The 26,459-nt window shown below is 43.0% G+C and overlaps 1 protein-coding gene across 3 annotated transcripts in view; it reads left to right on the top strand.

Moving 5' to 3' along the window:
- Positions 1-26,459, top strand: part of COL4A4 (collagen type IV alpha 4 chain) — a 66,016-nt gene that overhangs the window by 33,083 nt on the left and 6,474 nt on the right. For all 3 annotated transcript variants that reach the window (XM_081910295.1, XM_081910293.1, XM_081910294.1), the window contains 25 exons: positions 3-72; positions 175-279; positions 2,683-2,847; positions 5,205-5,301; positions 5,460-5,619; positions 6,473-6,545; positions 7,510-7,616; positions 8,076-8,259; positions 8,355-8,423; positions 9,313-9,420; positions 10,829-11,047; positions 13,280-13,441; positions 14,210-14,380; positions 14,866-15,009; positions 15,675-15,782; positions 17,032-17,213; positions 18,133-18,196; positions 19,412-19,486; positions 20,703-20,810; positions 21,225-21,332; positions 21,803-21,874; positions 22,917-23,045; positions 23,408-23,515; positions 24,261-24,416; positions 24,499-24,597. In XM_081910295.1, coding sequence (XP_081766421.1) covers positions 3-72; positions 175-279; positions 2,683-2,847; positions 5,205-5,301; positions 5,460-5,619; positions 6,473-6,545; positions 7,510-7,616; positions 8,076-8,259; positions 8,355-8,423; positions 9,313-9,420; positions 10,829-11,047; positions 13,280-13,441; positions 14,210-14,380; positions 14,866-15,009; positions 15,675-15,782; positions 17,032-17,213; positions 18,133-18,196; positions 19,412-19,486; positions 20,703-20,810; positions 21,225-21,332; positions 21,803-21,874; positions 22,917-23,045; positions 23,408-23,515; positions 24,261-24,416; positions 24,499-24,597 — 3,043 coding nt within the window. The remainder of the gene's footprint in view (positions 1-2; positions 73-174; positions 280-2,682; positions 2,848-5,204; positions 5,302-5,459; positions 5,620-6,472; positions 6,546-7,509; positions 7,617-8,075; positions 8,260-8,354; positions 8,424-9,312; positions 9,421-10,828; positions 11,048-13,279; positions 13,442-14,209; positions 14,381-14,865; positions 15,010-15,674; positions 15,783-17,031; positions 17,214-18,132; positions 18,197-19,411; positions 19,487-20,702; positions 20,811-21,224; positions 21,333-21,802; positions 21,875-22,916; positions 23,046-23,407; positions 23,516-24,260; positions 24,417-24,498; positions 24,598-26,459) is intronic.

Genomic DNA, 26,459 nt, shown 5'->3' on the forward strand with positions numbered 1-26,459 from the left:
AGGGGGACCCAGGAGACAGTGGGCTGCCAGGTCCACCAGGACCTCGAGGAATACCACGCCCTGGAATAAAAGGTTTACCTAATATTAAACAATTCAATGCACATTTAATACAATTCATGGTAACATACAATTATGTTAACAACAACCACCACATTTTCCAATGATCTCCTACAGGTCTTCAAGGAGACCCTGGAGACCCTGGACCTCCTGGAAATGTGGGGGCAGATGGGTTGATGGGCCCTCCTGGTGCTTTTGGCAGGCAAGGGGAAGATGGAGCCAGTAAGTTTATGTTTAGGGTAAAAGAAAGTTCTATCACCAGCTTTCGCTTCTTTCCATAAAGGTTATGCTGACACATCCCAGGATAAAAATCATCTGTAGCAGCCTTTTCATAGTTATGTCTGTGCATTTCTAAGCATTATAGTAAGAGTTTATACAGAATTTTTTTTTTTTTTTTTTTTAGATGTAGTGAGTTGGCAGGTTTTAAATAACCATATGAGCAGCAAATGTGTTAAAGCATCTTGATTGTTCAAGGTATTCGCTCAGGTTGAACATTTAGCCTTTATAAGGATTTCATTGCCTTAATAAGATTGTTGAAAAAAGGAGGGGTGGGCTAGGAATTGAACAAAGGTGTGGCAAATTGCTGCCCACTGGGCTTCCTCAGGTTTCTGTAGTTACTCCAGGTGGTAACACCCCCAAGTGGTCCATATTAGACAACACCAGTGCTGCTCAGATATTCTAAGAAACCAAAACATAATAAGATCTTTAAATTGATTTTCTTTTTTTAGTTTCTTAATCATTCTAACACCGTTGGGTAAACTATAATATGCCAAAATTTGGTTAAAAACAGTTCCCTTTTGAAAGGCCCAATCCTGGCACCCAATCTTAGACAAAACCTGCTCCTTGATCTTAGGAGCCATCCTGCAAAAATCTGTGATGACGTCTTCAGAGGTGTCCTGATCAGTGCAATTTGGAATGGCCATTTTGATTCAAAACAGTTTCCAAATATAGACAAAAATCCATTCCTCAATTTCAGGATCATGCCAGATTTGGTGATGGCATCTTAAGAGGTGCCTGGATGCCAAATAAACAAACAAACGATGCCAAATAAACAAACAAAATATGTAGTGTAATTTATAATGCTGTATAGTAGATGTAGGTATATTGATCAAAAGAATCACCTCAACAATTTGGAGCATGATCTTTCAAACAAAAGGCTTTCCTCAGTCCATTGGGGGCAGTGTTTAGAGGCCATCTTTAGACAGATTGAAGCTTCTGTTTTTCTCCACTTTTTCTAAATAAAACAATTACTGCAAGGAGAACTCCATGTGCCTGATGAATTGATAGAACTGTTAAAGATTATCTCTTCCACTACATTTATCTTTAAGCTTCCTACTGAATTTATAGTTTGCAGCTAGCTTTGAACATGGGGACATAAAGAATACGAACCTCTCTCTGCTTTTATGATAACTATGGATACAAATGCTACTAATAAGAGGACTTAACACTTTGTTCACATATGCTGAACCTGCCAATGCTTTAAGACCATCTGGCAATACTTTTATTTCGGTTCCTTTGCTTGCTGAAGTTAGGTAGGCAGTAAATGGGAAATGAGCCTTTTTTTCGTTCCCAGTGAAATCCTATGCAAATCCAGTCAAAAATACATTCCATTTTGTTCAGTGGGGCTTACTTCCAGGTAAGTGTATGTAGGATTGCATCCTGCACACATTTACCTGGGAGTTCACTGCTTTGAATTAAAGTTCAGTGGTAGAACATTTGTCTTTAATTCAGAAAGTCCCAGGCTGAATTCCTGGCGTCTCCAAATACGGCTGACAAAGGCTTGCTAACTGAAACCCTGGTGAGTTGCATGCTGCCTCTGAATACTAGTTGCTAGAGAACATGAACAGTAAAGTGCAATTGCACTCATATTCTGCTTGTAGTCTTCCAGTAGAAATCTGATAGGCAGCTGTGGGAACAGAACCCAGGACTAGGTGGGCCTTTGGTCTAATGCAGTTTCTTGTTAAATCAGTGGGACAAAACTGCCATGTCTTAACTTGAGGGCCATTGATTTCAATGGGAACTTAAGGTCAACCCAGAATTCCTAGGGCAAGAAATACTCCGAGACGCAATGCCAACCTATTGTTTCCAGAGCATGTGCCAGTGTTGTAATCCAAACTGGTAAGACTGTTTTGTGCTGTTTTACAACTATTAAGAAAAAGAAAAGAATGAAACGCCAAAACCTGTGATTTGCAGTTCAGTTTTCTTGTGTGCTTTAGAACAAATAGTTTGAAGATAATTGCTACGGTTGAGGAAATCACTTGAACAGGAATTTGGAGATCAATTGAGCTTCCCTTTCAAGCCATGCCAGACTATCAGAAGGAAATATTAGTTTAAAACATAAGGAATCCATTATCCTAGATAACTGGGCCTTCAAATGTTGCTTGGCCATAACTCACATCAACTTTTGCCATTAGCCACACTGGTTGGGGTTGATGCGAGTTGGAATCTTACAATATCTGGAGGCTCCACAGGTTTCCCATCCCTGTTCTAGAATATTCAGTGAGGTGTAGCTCAAATAATTTGAGTTTTAGAATGTCACACCCCAAATGCAGCTTCTCCCATAGATGGCTTCTCTATGACTTCTACAAGACTCCATGACTTGTTCTTTCTTCTCCTCCTCCATAGGTATCCCTGGTCCCAAAGGTATATTGGGAGTACAAGGGCCTCAGGGCTTTCGAGGTGACCCTGGTCTCCCTGCTATAGCTGACATGGCACTAGGAAGGCCTGGCTCTCCAGGGTTGCCGGGTTTTCCAGGAACACCAGGAAAGCAGGGCTTGCCTGGACCACCTGGTAAGATGAGCAAAATACATTGAACATTGAACAAAAATATTTCAACTTGAAGATTACTTACACACACACACACACACACACACACACACACTGGTACCTCGGTTTAAAGATGGCCTTGTTTATGAACGATTTGGTTCACGAGCTCCGCAAAACCGGAAGTAGTGTCCCAGTTTGTGAACTTTACCTCGGTCTAAGAATGGAATCCAAATGGTGGAAGGGCACAGTGGCGGGAGGCCTCATTAGGGAAAGCGCACCTAGGTTTAAGAACTGTTTCGGTTTAAGAACGGACTTCCGGAACTGATTAAGTTTGTAAACTGAGGTACCACTGTGTGTATGTATGTGTGTAATATTATTATTGACTATAATTCCACTCATTTCTTTATAAGAGGGGTGGGCCAACTTTGATAGGTGGGCATGACAACCCTTGCCAGTTATGTAATCCCTTGCACAGGGTTCCCAAGTCCCCAACAACCAGATGATTGTTCGGTGCTCGGAAACTTCAGTGCAAGAGGCTTTGCCAGCCCTATGGTTGGCACTTTGGGAAGCACTGAGCGTAGGGTTTGCAGAGCGTTCTTTCTCTTCCTCCCCATCATTTGAAGGGGAGCGGAGGGAGAAAAAACCTTGCATTTAAGTTCAGTTCTGCTCAGTCCTGGGAACAAACACGTACAGAATTGAGCCTTGTTCTCCCTCCGATAATCAGCTTAGCATCACGAATGACAGGCATGTAATTGGTAGGGGGTTGACAAGTGGGTGGGGTTTGGGGGAAATGGCCTTGTGGACCAAACTGGTTTCCTACCCCTAATATTCAGCAATAGTAATTTACCAAGCACTAATAACAGTAATCATTCCAGATATGGGAGAACCAGGCTTATTGCCTTCACTATTTGTCTTCAAAACCTGGCTTCCATTTATCCAAGGTGGAGTAATACCAGGAAACCACAAACACCAGCAAGGAAGGAGGCTTATGAGGAGGGGCAGAGGCAATGGTAACAGTGCTGCACTTATCAGGATGGTGGTGTGCAGGTGGCAGTGAGATCAGGGTTGTTTCAGGTTGGTAGTGGTAGCCCAGCTAATATGTGTGCATCTGCAAGGCCACTGCTGGGCCAGAACTCCCCCAAAGTCTCTCCCTCACACCATCTTGGTGACCACAGTGCTGCTGCCAGGAAGACTTTGCAGCCTCTGCCTCACTACCCTCATGAGTCACCTCTGGAAGAAGCTTTAAGAGGAAGGCTTTCCCCTTCCAGTATAGGCCTCCCCCCCCCCACTGATGTTTGCATTGCAACAGAGCCTCAGCCAAAGATAAAGCATCTGGGGGGAAGCTGAGGGAGAAAAGAAACAGGTGGAAAGAAGGGCTAAATACCCTCCTCCTTCTCGCTGCTTCTTTATTAGAAATAATAACCTCCTACTTTGAAGAAGTGAACTCTGAAGGTGGATTGTGGGAATAATATTTTTGTATGTTGCCCAATGATCTATCAACTGCATATGGAATGTGTGTGTGAGGGGGGAATATGTCTAAAGGAATCTTAATTTACTCCACTCAGTTCTGTATTGCAGAACTCTAGCTCTGCGTAGCAAGTTAGTTCTACAGTCAGCGGGTGGCGTTGTGGGTTAAACCACAGAGCCGAAGACTTGCTGATCAGAAGGTTGGCGGTTTGAATCCCTGCAACAGGATGAGCTCCCATTGCTCGGTCCCTGCTCCTGCCAACCTAGCAGTTCAAAAGCACCTCAAAGTGCAAGTAGATAAAGTACCACTCCAGCGGGAAAGTAAACTGCGTTTCCGTGCGCTGCCTTGGTTCGCCAGAAGCGGCTTAGTCATGCTGGCCACATGACCCAGAAACTGTACGCTGGCTCCCTCGGCCAATAAAGCGAGATGTGCACCGCAACCCCAGAGTCGGCCACGACTGGACCTAATGGTCAGGGGTCCCTTTACCTTTACCTTTTTAGCTCTGCGTAGCAAGTTAGTTCTACAGTTTCAGCAACAATTGTTTGAAAACAGTAACACGATTATGTACTATATAATGTAGAATTGCGTGAGGAGAATAAAATAATAATAATAATAATAATAATAATAATAATAATAATAATAATAATAATAATAATAAATAATTTAGTGTTCCAAACTTCAGGAGAAATGGAGAAGAGGATGGATGGGTGAACATATATATCCTATTAAGTAGGAAGTGGGCATCACTTTGGCAGTCAAACAGGCTTCTGCTGATGTAACCATCTGGTCCTGTAGCTGTCTAACATGTCAGCTCTAAGAACGAGGCCGGGCTGTTTATTTCTTTTTTTTTTAAAGAACGGAGGCAAATATAACCAATTAAAACAATAAAATATATCTTTTGTAAAATTTCAAGGTGTGGCTTGTACTGGGAGAGGGTCTCCTGGGGCACCAGGCGCTAAAGGCCAGAAGGGATCACCTGGAGAAAGAGGTGCAAAAGGAGAGAAAGGCAAGTACCTGCATCCCTCACAGAGCAAATGCCTCATCTCAATCAAATCATGTAATTTAACCATGACTGTCCTTGAGATAAAAACACAAGTCATAATCGCTTTGTGAACTTGCATTATTTGTCTGGTCCAAAGCCCTGCTTCCTTTGTTCCTATACAGGGAGTGCAAGTAGCTGCTTATGTGGTGCTGGTCCTTGTGGTGCACCTGGAATACGAGGTCCACCAGGTATCCCTGGAAGAAAAGGAGAAGTAGGGGTACCTGGAAAATATGGAAGAACAGGTGATCCAGGCTTACCTGGTGCAGTAGGGCCACCAGGTTCCCCAGTGAGTAACTTATAGGCAATATTTTATATTCTGGCATACACAGAGCAGATTGGTCTTTCCTTATGTTGTACATTTCTTTCCTTATTTCTGAGGACTCGGCTTTTATTTTGTCACATTTTGATGCTAATGTTCAGGTGGATCACACAATGCATACTTAAAACTGTGGGATTTGCTACTTCAAGGTGTGGTGATGACCATCAATGCAGATGGCTTTAAAGGGGGGTTCATGGAGAATAAGACCTTCAAGCACTACTAGATGTGGTGCCTGTGTATAATAGCAGTCACTGGGGGGGGGGAACAGCAACAGTGGGCTATTGTGCTCAGGTCCTGCTTGCAAGTTCTCCATAGGCAACTGGTGGTTGGTCAGTGTTGGAAACAGGATATTGGGCGAGATGGGTCTATACTCTGATCCAGCAGGATTCTTCTGCTGTTCTTGTCAGTGTGCCATGAGAGCAAAACATTGGGAAAGATCTTGATGAAAGGCGCCTGTGGGAGTAGGATGGGGAAAACTCATGGTGTCACTCTGACAGTGGCGGAGCGACATGTTCCAGCACCCGGAGTGGCGAACAGGCAGGGGCATGGCTGGCGAGCATCCCGGGGATGTGTGGCGAGTGGCACACATCCCGGGGGGGGGGCAGCTGCAATGGCATCCCTCCCCAGGGATGGCACCCGGTGCGGACCACTCCCCCCACCCCCAACTTCGTCCGCTAGTGCACCCAGATAACCTTTGTTGTAAGTTTAAAAAGAGAGCATCACACTCCCATCTTGCTCATCTAATAGATGTTTACTTGCTGTCGGATCTCAGCTATTATTTCAATTGACTATAACTTTTTTTTATTTCAACACTTGTAAGGGAATACCAGGTCCATTTGGGTTGACTGGTGAAAAAGGTGATAAGGGTGACCCAGCTAGAATAAGAATAAAAGGTAACTATACAACGTACTAAACCCATGAGATGTTTTTTCTTTAAACTTGGGGACTGCTTCCAATGGTATATCCAAATTTTGTATTGCGTGGTGTTTGTGGTGTAGAAGCTTCGCACAAAAGAGCCAACAAATTGCCCTGGGAGTAATAAATAGTAGCCATCTGTCTGAAGTTCTTCTCCAAAGTTATAGTCTGTAAGTGCCATAATTAGAGTATGTCTTCCATTTCCTCATTTTTGTGATCTATCAATGCAATGAGCTTAGTGCAGTCTGTTCCTTATTCCATGTCCCTCCACTGGTCAGCACTCTGCTCTTTATGTCATTGTGAAAAATTCACTACCTGGTTAAAGTGGTACCAACTGCCCTAAGATTCTTGTTTAAGTTGTGTCAAGCATCTCCATTCGCACCATCTTTCTGTTTTTCTGCTCATCCTAATTCACTATGAACCACTTTTCATTTGAAATGTTCACATTCATCCACTTATTCATCTTATTGCAAGATTTTTAGGGTCGTTCTTTCAAAAAAGAAGAAGACTGAAGTTGCACACATTCATCATAGACACCTCAGTAATTTCTTTGGCTAATGCATTCCACAGAAGAGGAGGAGGAGGTTTCTGAGCTTATATAATTAATGGAGAAGCTAATTTTTTTCCTCCTCTCTGATTCCTCCTGCACAAAATCCTGTACAAATACCAAAACTCAGGCTTGGCATTCATTGTTTTAAGACAGAACTTTTAATATTCTGAACACTAATTAGTAAGAAAAATGCATTTTATCCAAACGCAAAATACTGTCCTATAACTTTTTTGTAAAGCTGCATTCTTATTGGTTTGCCCAGTTTTCTAGCAGTTTGGGGGCATTTCCTAAAACATTCATGTACCATAGTCTTCAACAGCATGCATGCATGCATGCATACATACATACATACATATATTGCATACTGACTGTAATATTTCCATAATTTAAAGGGATAAAAGGACAAAGAGGTCTTCAAGGTGAGCCTGGATTTCCTGGAAGAAATGGTATTGCTGGCAGGAATGGAGAACTAGGACTGCCTGGTGAAAAGGGCTTTAAGGTATACCTGATTGTTTTGACAGTTCTTTTCCCCTTCATTGTAACAATGAGGAAGTAAACTAACCAGGAGTTGTCTCTCTGTGTGAAAGGGCTGAGAGTTCTGCGCAGTTCTTATAATCAAAGCCAGCTCCTAAGCTCAGAACATGCTAAGTGGCACCCTGTTCTTTACTTCTAACAGTATGCCTTTTGCACCCGGATGTGGTTGTTAGATTATGGGGTTCTAGTGCAAAGCCTCCAATAGAGATACAACACGAATAAAACCAACAATAAGGACATGACCAGCCCAGAAATAAAACATTGATTTAACAAGTCCATCATTCAAAAGGAAATATTACTCATGAGTAAGCTGATGTGAACAAGTGAATCTCAAGGCCCTTTTGGAAAACCTGGTGAATTTAAGGGGATCAGCTGGAAGTGAGTTCAAATATATGAATTGTGCATTTGTATTCATTGTTTACAGGGGCTTGATGGAAGAGCTTTGCCAGGTGATAAGGGATTTCCTGGTTCCCCTGGACTTCCTGGCTCAAAAGGGCCAATAGGACCAACAGGTTTTGGAATTCAGGGTCCTCAAGGTGTCCGGGGTCTGCCTGGAAGTCCAGGAAGCCCGGGTATTAGAGGACCACCTGGCCCAAAAGGTGAAAAAGGTAATGTATGTATTTTACACTGAAAAGAGAATACTCTGTTGGTTCAGTTGTTTGAGAGGTTGGGTCAAACCAATTGATGGTTGCTTTTCTTCTAGGTGCAACTCTTCCTTACGCAGCAGCATACCCTGGGAATCCAGGTGCACCTGGTTTTAAAGGTATATCAGGTATGACTACAAAAGTGAAAGAAGGTGCTATTCTTCCTACGGAAGCTGTTAATGTCTTCAAGTTATTCAGAATTAAACAGACTTCTGTGATTTAAAACTTACAATAATGAGGTGTAGGGTAAGAATTCTCAAGATTGGAAAAGAAACACAAATGCGAGGTTATCATAAATGATAGCTTAAAATTAAAAGCAGGGCTAGAACCTCCCTAATACTCTATGCAAAAAACACCTTTTGTTTTTCACTGGTGGTGAACTTGGTGGAAAAATAAAGTTTGGTATGCTCCTCTTATATGTTTATATCATTTAGATACTCTCCGGGTGGTACTCCAAGGAAAATCTCTAATATGAGTCTCAGAAGCATTTTGCCATGGGTTTTGGAGCACAACTATGATTATAAGGGGTCAAATCTGTCTCCGTATTTCATTTGTTTGGTAAAAGCCAAAGAAATGGACTAAGTGGTAGTTCTTTACAAGTATTATTGTCTTTGGCCAGCTCCTGGATAGTCAGAAAACATGGAGAACTTACTGACTTTCCATTGCAATTGCTTTAGGATAACTCTTCATCCTGCCAGTTGAATTTCTTGGAACTTCCTATCTCTTAACGTTATCACTTAATATTAATTATTATTTAATGTTGAATTAGAGTTGCTCAGACTGGTGTCTTTTTTAAATGGAGACTTGAATGGCAGAAAATACACATTGCCAGACAACGTATGTGTATGCATGATGAGGTAGCGTGAACATGAAACCTATCAGTCATAAGAATGCATTGATCTCGCCTGAAATGTTTTTAAAATTCAACCCCTATATTTATAAAATGGATCTAGCTAGGTTTGTTCCACAGAAGGTTTGAAAGCATCGAACTAAGCTGTGCACAATCTGTCTATTCAGGTCCGAAAGGATTGAGAGGGCAGCCTGGGCGAGCTGGTCCCAATGGTTTTGATGGCTTCAAAGGTCAACAGGGCAGACCAGGAATACCAGGCAATCCTGGTCCAGAAGGTAAGTGAAAGAAGGGCAGGGTGTATTCATTTGTTGAGTATGGGTATGGAGTGATTTATATATATATTCTGTTTTCTTCTTCTGAACCTCATGCTTATTGTGCAACTGAAGCACCTGAATGTTGTCAGATCATTTAAATAAAGTCAGTTTTAGAAAAGAATTGTAGCTCACATGCTTTTTCTCCAGTGCTTGGATCCCATTAGATCTTGTTTCCCACAAGATGAAGTGATGGCCCCCAACCTGAATGACTTTAAGGAGGAATAAATAAATTCATGGAGAACTATTGGTGGCTACTACCCATCATGGCTAGGTTCTACCTCCACTGTTTGAGGCAGTATGTTTCTGAATACCAGCTGCTGATAACAAGCTGGAAAAAGAGATTCAGGTTCCATATGTGGGGTTCTCGTGGGCATCTGGTTGGACAATATAAAGACAGGATGCTAAACTAGATGGGTCTTTGGCATAATTCAGCAAGGCTCTTCTTATGTTTGTTGCAACCAGTCAGGAAGCAGATCTTAATCCTCTGCCTGAGGCTCTGAAGAGCTGGTTTGAGACACATTTCCTAGTAATGATTCAGGTCCCAGACTGCTATAGCCTAAAATATCTCATCAGGTTAGAAACTTGCACTAAATAAAGAGGTAGATTAATCCAGGGTAGCAAATGTAGTACCCACCTCTGCAATATGCCATTGGATCACAACTCCCATCAGCACAGCAAATGGTCTGGGATGGTAAGATCAGCTATCCCTGGATTAATGTGATCCCAAATACTGACGATCTCCACTTGCTCTCAGTTAAATTGCTTTGAGTGTTTGCAATACTTAGAATGAATTCACAGGGATAAGGTGAACAGACAGAGGACAGATCTAACAGCCATGATGGATAAATTCAATCTCCAGGTTCACAGGCGCTTGAGTTGTCATCCATCTGTCTTGGTGGACAGTGGAGGAGTGTGCCTTTGGTGGTGAAGTCAAACTTTTGGAAGATGCAGCATCTGCTGTGGCTGTAGATACTGATAGGGGAAAGACATGTTTTGTTGCAGCTGGGGCAGATGAAGACCATGCCCCATGGCATTTCTTCTCTCGGTACTCTTCCCAGTGGCCATCCCTCCTCTGGGCACTGCTATGAATGCACAACCTAACTGCCTGACTCCAGGTCATACATTCACAGACAGTATGCCACTGATATCAGTTCCTGGGTGCAAACAATGAGGAGGAGCTACTGTCTTCATGCCTAATTATGACCTCCCCATAAGTGTCTGATTAGCCACTGATTGGGAAAGAAGCTGCTGCACTATATGGATCTAGGAAAGCTCTCTTTACATTATTTAACAAATGATATCATTACAAGTTGAAATTAAACAAGTTAAGCAAATGGGCCTATGTCATCTAGATTTCATTATTCTCTAGGTTTCAGGGGTGAGACTGGGGATCAAGGTGCACAAGGTGAAAGTGGTCCAAGGCTGGATGGAGCTCCAGGGTTGCCAGGTCCTCCTGGTCTTGAAGGTCCAAAAGGCATTTTAGGTGACAACAGTTATGGTCCTCCAGGAATTCCAGGCAACAGAGGTCTTCCCGGTTTACCAGGCCTGCAAGGCTTAAGAGGTGAACCAGGTTTTGCTGGCCTTCAAGGTATGATGCATATTTGTGCATGATTTATCTTATTTTTTTGGATTTGTTACTGATAATTGACTGACTATAAGCTACTTCTCCCCAAAAATATGTTTCTGGAGGGGGAAAATAAAAATAGCTCAATAAATAATGTCTGATCCGACTGCACCGGCTACCGTACCCAATTTAAAGTGCTGGTTTTGACTTATTGCGGTCCTGAGCCAATTAAGGCTATATCTCAAGGACTGCCTCTTTCTATGTGAACGTACCCAGACCCTGATATCATATTCTAAGGCCCTTCTTCATGTGTCCCCTTCACAAGAGGTTTAGAGGGTGGCAACAGGAGAATGGACCTTTTCTGTGGTGGCTCCCCATTTGAGGAATGCTCTCCTGAGAAAGGTTTGCCAGGCGCCTTCATTATACACCTTTAGACGCCAGGCAAAAAAAGTTCCTCTTTAACCAGTCCTTTAGCTAATTAACATCCAATGCCTTTTTAAAATGTGTTGGGATGGGGTTATTGGGTTGCTTTTGTTTTTATTTTGTGTATTTCATGTTTTTTATTGTAATTTTATCTTGTGAACTGCCCTGAGACCTGCGGATATAGGGCGGTATATACCGTATTTTTTGCTCTATAAGACTCACTTTTTCCCTCCTAAAAAGTAAGGGGAAATGTGTGTGCGTCTTATGGAGCGGATGCAGGCTGCACAGCTATCACAGAAGCCAGAACAGCAAGAGGAATGGCTGCTTTCACTGCGCAGCAATCCCTCTTGCTGTTCTGGCTTCTGAGAATCAGAATATTTTTTTCTTGTTTTCCTCCTCCAAAAACTAGGTGCGTCTTGTAGTCTGGTGTGTCTTATAGAGCGAAAAATACGGTAAATTTAATAAATAATAATAATAATAATAATAATAATAATAATAATAATAATAATAATAATGTAAGAGGTTGACACACAATCTGGATATATTTGGGAAACCCTAGTTGAAAATAAGAATGAGAGTAAGAGAAAAGGAAAAGTGAGGGGTTGTCTAGTGGGGAGATCTCAGAAGCATAGCAACTCACAAAAAACAGTCCAGATAGCTTCACATATTTACAGTTTGTCTCTTTTTACTTATTCTTGACTCGGGTCAACAGAGAATTCTACCATTTCCCATGTGGTAGAAATGATCACTAATTGGGCATTTCCAAATCATGTGAATTAGTTAATCTGATCTCTGGTAAATTCCATCTCCAACTGTGGGTTGATGAAGATTGGGGCAACATCATCACTCTAAAAGGAGCACAGTATTTCCTAAATATCAATTTCTGCTGGGCATTGTATGTGTCAAGCAGTGCCATCAAGATTTGAGAGAAAAGTGACTTTCACTTACTCAGCTTCAGAAGTTCTATTCAGATTTGCTTTATGCATACCTGCTCTTTTCAATTCACAGGTTGATCGTTTTGTGGCAAGCCTTAGAATGCTGTCAGCATTGCCATCACCTTGTGAGGTTTCTGGGACTGGGGTTGGGGGGTTGCAGTACAAACTGGAAGGGCAGGTGATTTTGTGAAGCCAGCCTGCCCCGATATTGTTCACTTTGCCTGTGTGCAGCAGAGGGGAGTGGAAACGTCCCTTTTAAGCTCATGAAAGCAAAGGACAACATCCTGTGAATATAAATATATTTCCCCAGGTCCTGTCTTTCCATGCAGCAATGTGAAGTGATTGCTTTGGATAGCAACTCCCAGCAGGGATGTCATTTTACTATCTTCAGTATTATTTCTGTATGGAATATGAGGAGCATAAGCTCCAGTCTCATGCAAAGGGCATCTTCTCTTTTCTTTCTGTTTCATGCTGCAGAATTGAAAATGTGTAACGCTAGATCTTCCAAAATGAACATATTGAATGAGCTGAAATGAGTCAAAGACACTGTTATGATGGCTTAGTGTGAATGCAGGGGCTCTTAGAGAAAATATGCTAACCACTGTGCTCCTCCCTAGTTGTTCTGCTGCTGAACAGCACTTTGATAAGCCATGCCTTGGCTTGGCGTGTTCATCCAAATTTGAGCTTGTGGCTTATCCATGAGCCCTGTTTCAGCTGATATGACAAGCCAAACTATAGTTTGGGTCAGTGTGGCCCAGCAGTAAAACTGGGGAGGAGTAAAGCAGCTGGGATCTTTTCTCCAGAGGTTTGCCTTAGCATGAAGTGCAAACCAGGCCCAATTGTTTCAGACTAAATTATTTTGATTTGGGGGGGCTTCATAAATGAATTATCCTTGCAGGACAGCCTGGCATCCCAGGATTTCCAGGAGCAAAAGGTCTCAGAGGTAGAAAAGGTGACATAGGAGTCCCAGGAGGCCCTGGGTCACCTGGTCTGCCATGTGACAAAGGCTTGCAGGGGCTGCCAGGACCTCCAGGCTCTTTTGGACCACCAGGCTTTCCAGGTAAGCACATCATTATCCTTGTAAATATTCAGGTGGGAGTCTAAAGCATACAGGTTGACCCAGGTATTTGATGGCTGAAATATATTGTGGTTAGCAACCTTGAAATCTTTGGGTGCTTTCCAACAAATTACTTGTTAATGCAATTGTTTCTACTTGTGGACTGGCATGGTATACATGTGTATTGGTTAAAATAGGTGTGGCATCTCACTTTAAAAAATAAATAAATGTGGCACCATTTATGTACATGACACTACAAAGATCAGATATGACAGATACCTGCCTCAACTGTCTAACAATGTAAAATTGACACAAATAGGAAATGAGAGAGGCAGGCCAAGGCAGCTGTGGGGGGAATGGATGTCTGCATAGGCAGGGCATATAGAGGGGGAGCAGTGGGGAGTGGGGGAGAAACCCAGGTTGTACAAGCTGAACACCTGACATTTCAATTCTTGCTGTAAACAATTTGATTTCGCCATCTTGTTTGCTCTCCTCCCCATGTACCATGGCTTTAAGAATTCAGCAGAGCAATTCCAAGGAGTCTGTAGAGCTATGGTTTTAACTTTTATCAGCATTTTAATTTTTATTTGGAATATTATTTTGATACTGTTGTTTTGGTTAATTGCATTTTATATGTGCTTTTAGGATTTTAAGTTTTGTTAAGAAGTTTGAGACTTTAAAATATATATATTTTTTATTCTATAAAAATACAGTAGTTGTTAAGGACGTATTTTTGCATTTGGTGCATCTCTCCCTCCGTGCCCCTCCTAGGTTTACAAGGCTTCAAGGGTCCTAAAGGTGATATGGGTGCACCAGGCCCAGCTGGAATGAAAGGCATGCCTGGGTTTCCTGGAGTACAAGGGCCACCTGGCCTCCCAGGCTTAAGAGGAAAACCAGGTCTTCCAGGGGAAAATGGATTGCCAGGCCGCCCAGGGCAAAAAGGTACGTGGATTCTAAATGAAATGGTCTTTGTTTCAGATGTAGCACTTCACAGTTCATATATACAAACAGTATTTCTGTCCATCACCTCTCCTTTCTTTGGTCTTCAAAAGCTAGGAGATGGGCCATTTGGGATTTGCAGAGTCATGACCAAATAAGGATACACTGTACTGGGCCCCAGAGATCCAGCCCATACTGCAGTCCCATTATCATGAAGAGAAAACAGATGCTCCGTTGAGAATATTTATGGAAATTTATTTCCCAGTATGTGCCCACTGTTTAGATCTTGTGCGATTTGCTGGAGCCAATCAGGACCAATGTTAAGAGCAGAACAACATTCTGAAGAGTGAATTGGTAGCCCATGGCCTTCTCTAGAACAGAAAAAGTGTTTTGTGCAGTTAAAGTAGGGCTTCCACATGTGACATTATTAACCCAGCAATCCAGTCTTTTGTTTAAGTGCACTAGAATCGGCATTTTTCTTTCTGAAGGGAGCCAAGGGTCCCAAGGAATGCAGGGTTTCCCAGGACTCCCAGGAAGTGAAGGAGGAATGGGAGCACCTGGTATGAAAGGTGAAGAAGGACAAGCAGGTCCGCGTGGCCCTCCAGGAGAATGTGGGTCTATGGGATTAAAGGGTATGTAGAGTGATCTCTGTAACTTGTTTCCTGAATTACGTTGGCATGTAGTGTGTTCCTTTTCTCCTAGCCAGATAAAGATTTTCTTAAGTTGGTAATAGGGCCATAGGAAGTTGCCCTTATACTGAGTTAGGCCACTGAGCCATCTAGCCCAGTAGTGTCCACAACAGTGTTGGCATACGTCTATCTCGAGAGACAAATGGAGTGTGCCTCTGGGGGTGAAGTTAAACTGCTGCATTAGCAGCACCAAAGTGACCTCGCTGGAGTGCCAAAGTTACTCCCAAAGTTAAAACACAAATCTTAAAAACTGTGAGACCATACTATATCAGTTATTTCAAAGGCCTGGGAGAATAGAAAGGTTTTCACCTGCTGCCAAAAAGACCATAAAAATGGTTCCAGTAAATCTTCCCTCAGAACTTGCTCCCCACCATAGAGTTTTGTTAAAGCTATGGTTTGCCGTCTTGTGATTTCCTAAGCAGAAACAAGGAAGAGGGGTCATCTGAATACTACAGTTCCCGTCCTCTAAGCACCAAGCAAATGTTTAATATGTGGTACCTGCCCAGAGCAGTAAATATTTAGGCCACAATTAGGAATCCCAGTAGTAGGATTGCTATGCTGTCCTGAGCAAATCTCTGCCTACATTGAGTACATTCTACCTCTTTAAGGTGAAAGAGGACCTCCAGGAGAGGATGGTCGCGTTTTCATATTGAAAGAGAAAGGACAAAAGGGGGAGCCAGGCTTTCCTGGTGATAAAGGCATCCCAGGAACACAGGGTAAGCAAACTGCTTGTTTTCAGGTTACACAGAAACCAATAACTGTAACATTAAGTCCAGACCCTAGCTGACATCTTCTATATGCTATCTAATTTTTGGAAGGCACTAATACATCTGCAGCTGTTGTTGTAGAAAGTTATTTACTAGTACACATCTGCTGAAATTAAAAGGTGAATCAGACTGTTGTTTCCTTAGTCAGTTAGCAACGAACTGGCCAGTTGATAACTAGCCACTGCTCATGAGCTGTTGCTTTATCATATGAAGCCAGCAGTGTGCATTTACTGATAGGCACTATGCTGTTGATTAGGCTCCGCGTTCATCATTCATGTTCAGGGACTGCAGTATCACAGGATAAACAACACAGGAAGCTGCTTCACACTGAGTCAGACCATTGGTCCATCTAGCTCGGTATTGACTGCAAGGATTGGTAGCAGCTCCCCAGAGTTCCCGACAGGGTGTCTTTCCCAGTCCTACCTAGAGATGTTGGAGACTGAACCTGAAACCTTTTGCAGGCAAAGCGGATGCTCTACCCCTGAGCTTACAGCCCTATTCAGTGATTACAGTATAGACTAATCAATATAAACGCACATTACACATCTAAAACCTTAATTGATCTTAGGTATTTACTACACAGGGACACGGGTGGCACTGTGGTCTAAACCACAGAGCCTAGGGCTTGCTGAACAGAAAGGGAAGGTAAACGGCGTTTCCATGTGCTGCTCTGGTTTGCCAGAAGCAGCTTTGCCATGCTGGCCACATGACCCAGAAGCTGTTTGCGGACAAACGCTGGCTCCCTCGGCCAGTAAAGTGAGATGAGTGCCGCAACCCCAGAGTCGTCCACGACTGGACCTAATGGTCAGGGGTCCCTTTATCTTTTACTTACTACACATCGCTTTCATATGACCTCGGTATGAGACCAGTTCAACAAAAAGCGAAACCTCTCCTCCTAAGGTTTTCTTAAGTTTTTTAAGTTACTGTCTAGATCTTACCAGTGTTTTTCTTCTAGAAAAAAAGATGCTGCTACTATGTACCTTTGAGTACCCACAGAAAAAACCACTGGCTCTTACTACTGTGTTGTATCTACGTATCACACAGCAAAATTGTTCTGATGCACAATATGCTAGATTCCTTTTTTAATTTCAGGTTCTGTAGTTTTTCTGATTGGTTTTGTTTTGAGGGGGCAGGGTTGCATTCCCTTCTGTGACTAGAAAACATAACAACTTACAACAAGCTCTTGAAATAATTTCAGGTGATAAAGGCAACCCTGGACTCAGAGGAATCCCAGGATCGCCAGGCAGAAGTGCACTTCCAGGTACTCGAAAAGGCGAACCTGGAGATGCTGGACAGGCTGGTTTTCAAGGGCCTCCAGGTCTCCCAGGACCCACAGGACTGAGAGGAATCACTGGCTTTCAAGGACCACAAGGTGACCAGGTAGGGTTAGAATATTGTCACAGCGTTTGAAAGTCCAATGCTGTATTTAGCCATTTATCTGAGGGACCCTTGAGGAAAGCCTAGGAGGGGGTCAGTGTGCAGCATAGTACTGCCACCCAGTTGTGGCACACATTCTCCTGGTGTCAATGTATCCAGTTTTAAGTGGGAACTGAATACTTGTATTTTCTGTCAGGCTGTATTGCGTGTTTTGCTGTTCGCCATTTTATGTTTTTATTGTTGTAGTCTGCCCTTGGGTCATAGGATTAAGGGTAGGACATAAGTTTTTATCAGTAGTGGATAGCATGGTGGAGTGGAGGGGCTTACCTGACGTCCTGGCAGGTGAGTTGCTGGGAGGGGCAGAAGGGAGAGAGGCAAGGCAGCAGCAAGGCTGCTGTGCCCAACAGAGCCAATCCACCACTTCTGCTGGTGCAACCGCACCACCTGCCCATCATGTCTCCCTTCTCTTTTCTGGTAAGCTGTAGCCAGCAGGTCAAATAGGAATGAATAAATTTGCCTTTTACTTGCTTTTCCATCTCAGAGCTAATGATCATCATATTTATTGTTTTGTACAATTCTCATTATGATCAGTGTCTTGAAGCAAGATGAACAAGAAACCAGTAGGTCTGCATTACAGAACAGTTTACACTGACCACTTACAAATCTTCAAGCAGCAATAAAGCCTTCTGTGGGAAGAGTAGAGAAAGGAGAAGGCAAGGATCCAGAGGAAGGCTGAAGCAGTTTCTGTTTTAGATACATTCTTGCTAATTACACACAAACTCTTGCTTTCAGTTCTCCGTATTATAAAAGATCAGAATTTGACACAGAAAACAAGACCCTCATTTATTTTTAATTTGCAGGGACAAGTGCTGTAAATTTTACATATAATTGATGGGCATTCTTCTTTTGATAAAATAATTAGGGTGCACAGGGATTGCCAGGGATTCCAGGAAGTTCAGGACTTGATGGTGCAAAAGGATCTAAAGGTAATGCTGCAATGGTAATACATCTGTGCCTGACAGTTACTGTTCAGGTTTCTGTCAATGCATTAGGAAAAATGAATACAGTGGAACCTTGGTTTTCGAGCGTCTCGGAAGCCGAACGATTTGGAACCCGAACGCTGAAAACTCGGAAGTAAATGCCTTGGAAATTGAAAGGGGCACATTTCTCCATTTTCTCAATGGAATTTGCCGACCACCCATTGCGCCTTGGGATGTTGAATGTTTCGGAAGTTGAACGGTCTTCCGGAACAGATTACATTTGACAGCCGGGGTACCACTGTATACAAACAGAAGTAATTTCTGGTAACAAAATACTATCATGCTGGCTATATACATTGATTAAAGATTTGATAGATCATGCTGAAGGGGAAAGGCTGGCACCATACTAGTTTTTATATGGCGTTACATGATTTGGAGAGCACAACAAAATGAGTATTATAAAATGTTATTGCAAACTTTCAGGATGATAAAACAGAACTGAATTAGTTGAACATCACAAAGTGATTGATTCAGAAATAGGAAGATTCGTTTTGTGAACCAGTGCCCCTGCCTAATAAGTAAGCAGGTAAAGCACCTTTCAGGGACGCAGGTGGCGCTGTGGGTTAAAGCCTCAGCGCCTAGGACTTGCCGATCGAAAGGTCGGCGGTTCGAATCCCTGCAGCGGGGTGCGCTCCCACTGCTCGGTCCCAGCGCCTGCCAACCTAGCAGTTCGAAAGCACCTCCGGGTGCAAGTAGATAAATAGGGACCGCTTACCAGCGGGAAGGTAAACGGCGTTTCCGTGTGCGGCTCTGGCTCGCCAGATGCAGCTTTGTCACGCTGGCCACGTGACCCGGAAGTGTCTCCGGACAGCGCTGGCCCCCGGCCTCTTAAGTGAGATGGGCGCACAACCCCAGAGTCTGTCAAGACTGGCCCGTACGGGCAGGGGTACCTTTACCTTTACCTTTAAAGCACCTTTCTCTGTTTGTATTGACATTGTCAAGACCAATATCCACATTTGTTCTGCTGCTGTAGTTGCACATTTTAGGCTCTTTTTTTGTAAGAGTATCATTGACCGTAATCCTGAAACCATTTGACATATATTAAGATCCCTTGAAAGATTCTCTACTGGCAAACAAAGGGAATTAAATTTTTAAAAGAAATAACTACAGGTTGTTTAAAGGTTTCAGAAGCTACTTATACATGAGGTGCTACTTTTGCAGGTAACAGAGGTGACCCAGCTGTCTCTTATGGCCAGCCTGGTAAGAAAGGTCCTGCAGGAGATCGAGGATTGCCAGGTGATGATTCTTTTGGTCATTTGGTTATCAATGGGCAAGTTATCTAACTAGTGTATATCTTCTTGTGTATTTATATCTTTTCACTAATTTGAGTCAATGCACTTATGGCTTCATGATTAGAAGCAATGATTTAATTCCAATCCATACTTTATGCTACAGACACGTTACTTTATGCTACATACTTTATGCTACAGCCATGCGCTCCCTGCATGTCTCCAGTTTGGATCACCATGAAGTGAAGGGGCATTATTTCCCTGTAAATGTACAGGAGTGTATGCTGGGCACATGCACTCACATTTATAGCACGTTTATAAATCTGCATCTCCCATCACACTTCAGTGTTCACCATGGCAAATATGAGCATGCATATGAAACTGGGACTATGCTAGTAGCAAGAACAAATATTTGCTATCCTCCAACCTTTTTTTAGATAGATCTCCTCCTTTGTTCATAGAGTGGGGATTGAAAAAAACACTTTCAGCAGCTTTAAATGTGACAAGAGAAGTTTTGAGACGTTTTGGGTCACAACTAGCATCAGCATGTGGCAAATGCTGGGCCCTCACTACTGATACTCTGGGCCAACACTGAGAGAAACCACCATCTTCATTGCCCATGTCTGTCTGCAATGGTATGCTAGAATCCTTAGACATTGTGGAGGAATGCAGATGGCTACGGCTGCAGTCACCCAGTTGAGTACCCTGAGGCAGGAGCTGCAGTTCTTTTCGACACAGCCACTTCTCCTTGTTTCCACTGCCTGCCTATGCCACATGGTAAGCTCATCAGGGGATGGCAATAAGATGGCCAGAGCCATTTCAAACCAACATGCTAGCCTTGGATATTCAGTTATGCTGCTGTTAAAATTTGGGACTCTTGTTGCCTACCTTCGTGTCAGTCATTGCCTTCATCTGCTCAATCTTTATAAATGCAAACTAGTAGATGTTGTGAGATACTGTAGGTTTTCAGTACAGTTTCATCCACATCAAATGGTGGATGAATGGTGGAGTGAGATGCCTTCACTCCATTACATTCTGCTCTATTCCGCTCATGGAAGGAAGCTGCAGAAGACAATATACTAATGTGTTTCCAAAAAGCTAATACAGTACACTATGCTTGAGCAGTGAAGCATGCCTATGTATGCATGGAATTTGCCATTTTAAAAGTTTTGCTACAAATATATTACAGTAAGAGTTGCTTTGTTTGTATGCTTTGGTTTAAGGACTTGATGGATTACCAGGGGACCAAGGAATCACAGGTGTTCAAGGGAGACCAGGAAGACAGGGACCCAAAGGACTAACTGGATACTCAGGAACACCTGGCTTCCCAGGTGAGGTGGAAGTGAAAGAAAAATTAACTGGACTTTAAACATAATAAGCTTTTATGGGCCATGATGACATCCGTAGAAAAGGAAACATCAACATGCAATCAAACCAGAAAATATATGAAAGTCAAGATGGGATTATACCCAAGATCATCCTAATCCCTGTGGGGAAAAGTCCAATAAGCTTTCCTAGCTGAACGGAAAGGTCCATACTGTATTTCTTTTAAACAAATTTTGCTGTTTTGTAATTATTTATTTGTTATTTTTACTATATTTTTTACATCAACTCGGGACATACATGAGAGGCAATTAACAATAATGTCATTTCTAGCAACCAGCATAATCATAAAATATATACTGAATATTATGGAGAAACAGTAAGTATTGTTTAATTATGAGGATTGTGTCTTCAACCCGCAGGTATCCAAGGAGCTGCAGGCATTCCAGGAGCACCAGGTGAACAAGGTAATCCTGGTCTTTTGGGAGCTCCAGGTTTTCAAGGATTACCTGGCAGTCCTGGGAGAAAAGGTAACTATTGTGAAAAACATGTGGCAGTGAATGTAATGATGTGGACTAAAGGTGATAACATGAATTGTATATTACTCTGTTCTTTGAAGGAATACAGGAGTGGAGAAGCGCAAGCCAAGGACCACATACTATCAGCCCCTAAAATGACTATCAGTGGCCTTAAAAAACTGTTAAGTCAGCTTCTCCTCTACCCTCCTTGGGGCTGTTTAAGTTTTCCAAGTGTGCCCTGAGGAGACCATTAAGTCTGCCTCAGAGAACTCTGTTTTATATTTTGTACCCTCTTCTTTCTTCCCCAGCATAGATCCTAACAAAGATAACCCCTTGCACTGCCATTAACCTAAAGGGGATGAAGCTCCCACTGCTGCTTTTCTTCTCAGGCTAATTGCAGAGCAGGGGGTGTACGCAGTCTTGTTGGAACTGCATCACATTGTCCCCTCCATTCTTTTTCTCCATCTTGCAATATTTCAAAGGCCTTTCGGGACCGCCTGGATTAAATGGCCTGAATGGACTACAGGGTCAAAAGGGCTTGCCAGGATCTCCAGGTAAATAATGAAATTACCATTATAAAATTATAATTTGAAAAAAATAAATACGAATGGAATTACTAGTAGAGGCTCAATCAAATGTTAAGCTGCCAACTGGCATTAATTTTAACAATAAACGATAGATTTTAAATTTTATGTGAGGTTTGGCTTCAGCTGACACTAGTTAATGCTAGCATAGTGAAAATCAGCCCGGGAGTGTCATGGAATTTCTATTGAGGGCAACAGCTATGGAGAATTATCCTTTTGCAAACCAAGTTATCTGTAGCATTTCAAACAGACATATGCCTGATAGGACCATACTCAGATATTGGAACCGAAAGCCTAAAAGTATGTGCGAAAGCACACATGCTGTGGTTGCAGATCTTATCCTCCAGCAACAGCCCCCATGCTTCATGGGGTATTGCTCTGAAGTGCTTATTGATATTGAGCAGTCTTTTGGGAGGATAAAGGGGGCTAAGGCTGAAGGGGGAAGCTGAATATCCTGGGCAAGGCACTCCTATACAGTGCTGCCTCTGGTTACAGATACTTCAGGTTACAGACGCTTCAAGTTACAGACTCCGCTAACCCAGAAATAGTACCTCGGGTTAAGAACTTTGCTTCAGGATGAGAACAGAAATCGTGCAGCAGCAGTGCGACAGCAGCACGAGGCCCCATTAGCTGAAGTGGTACCTCAGGTTAAGAAGTTTCAGGTTAAGAACGGACCTCCAGAACGAATTAAGTTCTTAACCCAAGGTACCACTGTATAGTGACTTAGGGGCCATTGAATCATTTTTATCGCATGTGTCTTCCAAAGGGCCATGCTCTCTTCCCATTCCCCACCCCACAAATTTATTCTCATTGCAACTCTCTGAGGCAGGTTAGGCTATGAGAGAGCAACTGACTTGCCTCAGATCCACATGAACAAGCATGGACATTGAGAGTTGGCCAACCTTGGATAGCTTCACCTGGAAAGGAAGTGCTTGGGTGTCTGCTTTTATGCATATGTCTTTTATTCATTATGAAGCTTCATTCTGTGTGCATTTATTATTCCCTTTGTAAGGTTTAAGTGAAATGGGGCCTGCAGGATGCATAGGAGAACCTGGGCCAAAAGGCAACAGAGGAGAACCTGGACTACCAGGAATTTCCCGTCCGGGTCCCCCTGGAGATGCAGGACTACTAGGTCCCCCTGGTAAGGAGCAGTTTTCTCCATGGGAGGAAAACAGCTAATCTATTACTACCCCATTGAAGAGCAGGATGATGATGTTTGTTTCTTATTTAATGTCATGAACAACAGCCAATAGGTTTCTGGGGACACTCATGTAAGCAGATTTCACAAATAATTAAAGCAAGGGAAATGCACTATGGGAAACATTTGTGTTATCTTAGATATATATTGTGCTGGAAAGAACGGTTCTGCCACTCAAACAAATTATAGAGTCCACACAACATAGAGTAAAATGCCTTTGCAATGAGGTTCCTATTGGTCAATATTCAACATTTTGGTATCTCCTAAAATATAAAATAGCACAATAAACTCTCTTCTTCTTACAGGCAAGCCAGGTGCTTCTGGGCCTGCCGGTCCTATGGGACAGCCTTCTGTAAATATAATTCCTGGGCCTCCAGGTGACCAAGGCCCTGCTGGATTAGATGGTGTTAGAGGTATGACTGGCATAATAAAGCAGTTAAAGTAGAACAAACCCTCCTATGTGCTGGACATGTAGCAGAAATGTTATTTTCCAATTGAGTTTGAGAGCAGGAGGGGGTCCTCCTTTTGGAGAAAGTAATCAAATAATTAACTTTGCTATGCCTTTATTCTGTAAACCACTTTGAAGGCCTTTGGCATTGAAGCAGACTTTTAAAAGAAAAACAGCACACAAATATTATATGTAAACTGTTGGCTGCTCCTAAACCAGATACGAGAAACTGAAGAATCAGGTTGAAGGGCTATAGGTACTGTAAGTGGTAAATAATGTTGATTGAAGCTCCCAGGATCCTCACTCCTCAGGATCTCCCAAGTAGGACTGGGGTGAAGGACTTAGGAGGGCTATTCTCAGTCAATATAGCCAATGTGGTGCCGTCCAGATGTGTCCCACAACTCTCATCTTCCTTGATCATTGGCATGCTTTCTGGAGCTGATAGGAGCTGTAGTCCAACAACATCTGGAGGCCACCACATTACCCACTCTATGTGGAGATATTACCGAACTACAAGGACCTGTAGTCATATTCTGTATGGCAACTTCCTGTGTTCTTATGATCCAACCAAAGGATACTGATTCTGCCTTCCTGTCCAAAGACCACAATCCCCACCTCCCAATTGTTAAGGAGACATGTGCACAAGCCTGCTTCAGCCCCCTATCCTTGCTTGGTATGTTTATTCCAACAATACTTAATTTTCATTCCAGGTCTCCCTGGCAAACCTGGTCCTCCAGGGAAGACTATTCTCATTAAAGGAGACCCAGGTGACTGTGGGGCTTTGGGGGCACCTGGGGCTCCTGGTCCTCCTGGCAAACCTGGACCTAAAGGTGTCTCGGGAAATCAAGGAAGAGAAGGCTCAAAAGGTATGGCTTGAGATAATGGGTTTAGCATATAGCAGATCCAATAACAGAACTTTCTTAATTCATCCGAATTCTCATTGTTAAGGTCCAACGGGAAATCCTGGCCCACAGGGACCTCCTGGTGCCCCTGGAGAGCCTGGAGATCAAGGTTTGCGAGGATCAACTGGTCGTATGGGTCCCAAAGGTAATACCTAACATTTTTTATACCTTGTTATATGCAGTGGCCATTCTGAATCCACATTTGGTCATGTTTGCAGCAGTCTTGCAATGCTCTACCCAGCCACACAGCTAGTGAGGGGGGGGGGCATGGCAGTAGATTTTCTTAGTTGCAACCCACACATAAAGCAAATATCCTAAGCCAGAAGAATGGAGCAGATCCACACTGCAAATAGGATTAGGCAGCTAATACAGTGCATTCCGGGATACGGATGGCACTGTGGGTTAAACCACAGAGCCTAGGACTTGCTGATCAGAAGGTCGGCGGTTCGAATCCCTGTGACGAGGTGAGCTCCCATTGCTCGGTCCCTGCTCCTGCCAACCTAGCAGTTTGAAAGCACTTCAAAGTGCAAGTAGATAAATAGGTACTGCTCCGACGGGAAGGTAAACGGCGTTTCCGTGTGCTGCTCTGGTTTGCCAGAAGTGGCTTAGTCATGCTGGCCACATGACCCAGAAGCTGTACGCCAGCTCCCTCGGCCAATAAAGCAAGATGAGCACCACAACCCCAGAGTCGGCCACGACTGGACCTAATAGTCAGGGGTCCCTTTACCTTTACAGTGCATCCTGCTTTCTAAACCCGTCTCTGCTTATACATATGACTGCTATAACACATCTGGAAGAGGAGAATTTGCCAGTAGCACTGAAGTTCTACTCTGTCCTTTCATAGCAACGTGGGTCACATTGTTCAGTTGGCTGAGTACTGGTTCAGCAACACAGTCTGTGATGTAGCAGGTCGGCGGGTTGAATATAGGCATACTTAGCATGCTATACATGAGGCCTTCACTCACCTGTTCAAATGCTGATTTAATATATTTGTATATTTAATATACAAATATACACAGGTTATGAAAGAGTTTGATTTTTTAAATCTACCATTTATTTATTTTTAATTAAGATTAAGGACATATTGTATACGAAAGGAATGCCTGAAAAGGATGCTGGGGAATAATACAGCAATAATACTTATAACTGTAATAATACTTACTGAATTATAAGCTGTTAACATTTGCTTGTTTTTCATTTACTTACGTATTAATTTCTAGTAAAGGCATAGGTATTTAATGGTACTGAATGACAGGCCTTTCCTTGAAATAGTTTTTAGTCCAGCAGTGTTGCAATCAAGCTGAAAGGAAGATTGCAAAGTCAGAGGACAGTGAAAACGAAGGTTCATGGCGGCCTATAGAAAAGTTCCTGGGTGGCATTTACCACCATTGGGATGGTGCTTCCTACAGGGCTCAAAGGGCAGAGCAGAGGACTTCTTTTTGGAGGAATCACCTCCCGCCTCCCAGAGCAGCTCTGTCTGAATCGAGAGGCAAAGCGTTGGTCAGGCTCCTACAGTCTCACTAAATTAAGAGCTTTAAAAAAGCTTCTTTTCCTTCACTGTCTCCTCTTTTCTCCCCTTGATCTCCACATATTGGAGCATTGGGTCAGCTAGTTAGGGACCCTTTGGGTTTTCACTAGCTGGGAACAAGGATGACACAGCCTAGTTCCTGCTAAAAAGTCTTAAGGAAGATGATCCAGGTGCTTTTGGGACAAGTTCAGTGGCATCACTCCAGTGAGGGAAAACAAGCTGCTTCACACCACCTTTGGGGGAGATGGATAGCCTTGGATACCCATTTCCTTATCCTTCAGGGAGGCAGTTATCCTTTTTTTATTATGTAGACATTAATTTTTGAAGTCATTCACTCACTGTAGACAGATGCTCCCATGTCTTGTCACAATCATGTTGGGGGAAATGATAATGCCATGTGCAAGCTATCACTGTTCTAATTGCATTCTTGTTCTAAACCATCTGCACGGTGCTGGTCTCCCTCCTGCATGTGAAATGGC

The sequence above is a fragment of the Podarcis melisellensis genome (assembly GCF_964234715.1).
Source record: "Podarcis melisellensis genome assembly, chromosome: 5".
NCBI classification, from domain to species: Eukaryota; Metazoa; Chordata; class Lepidosauria; order Squamata; family Lacertidae; genus Podarcis; species Podarcis melisellensis.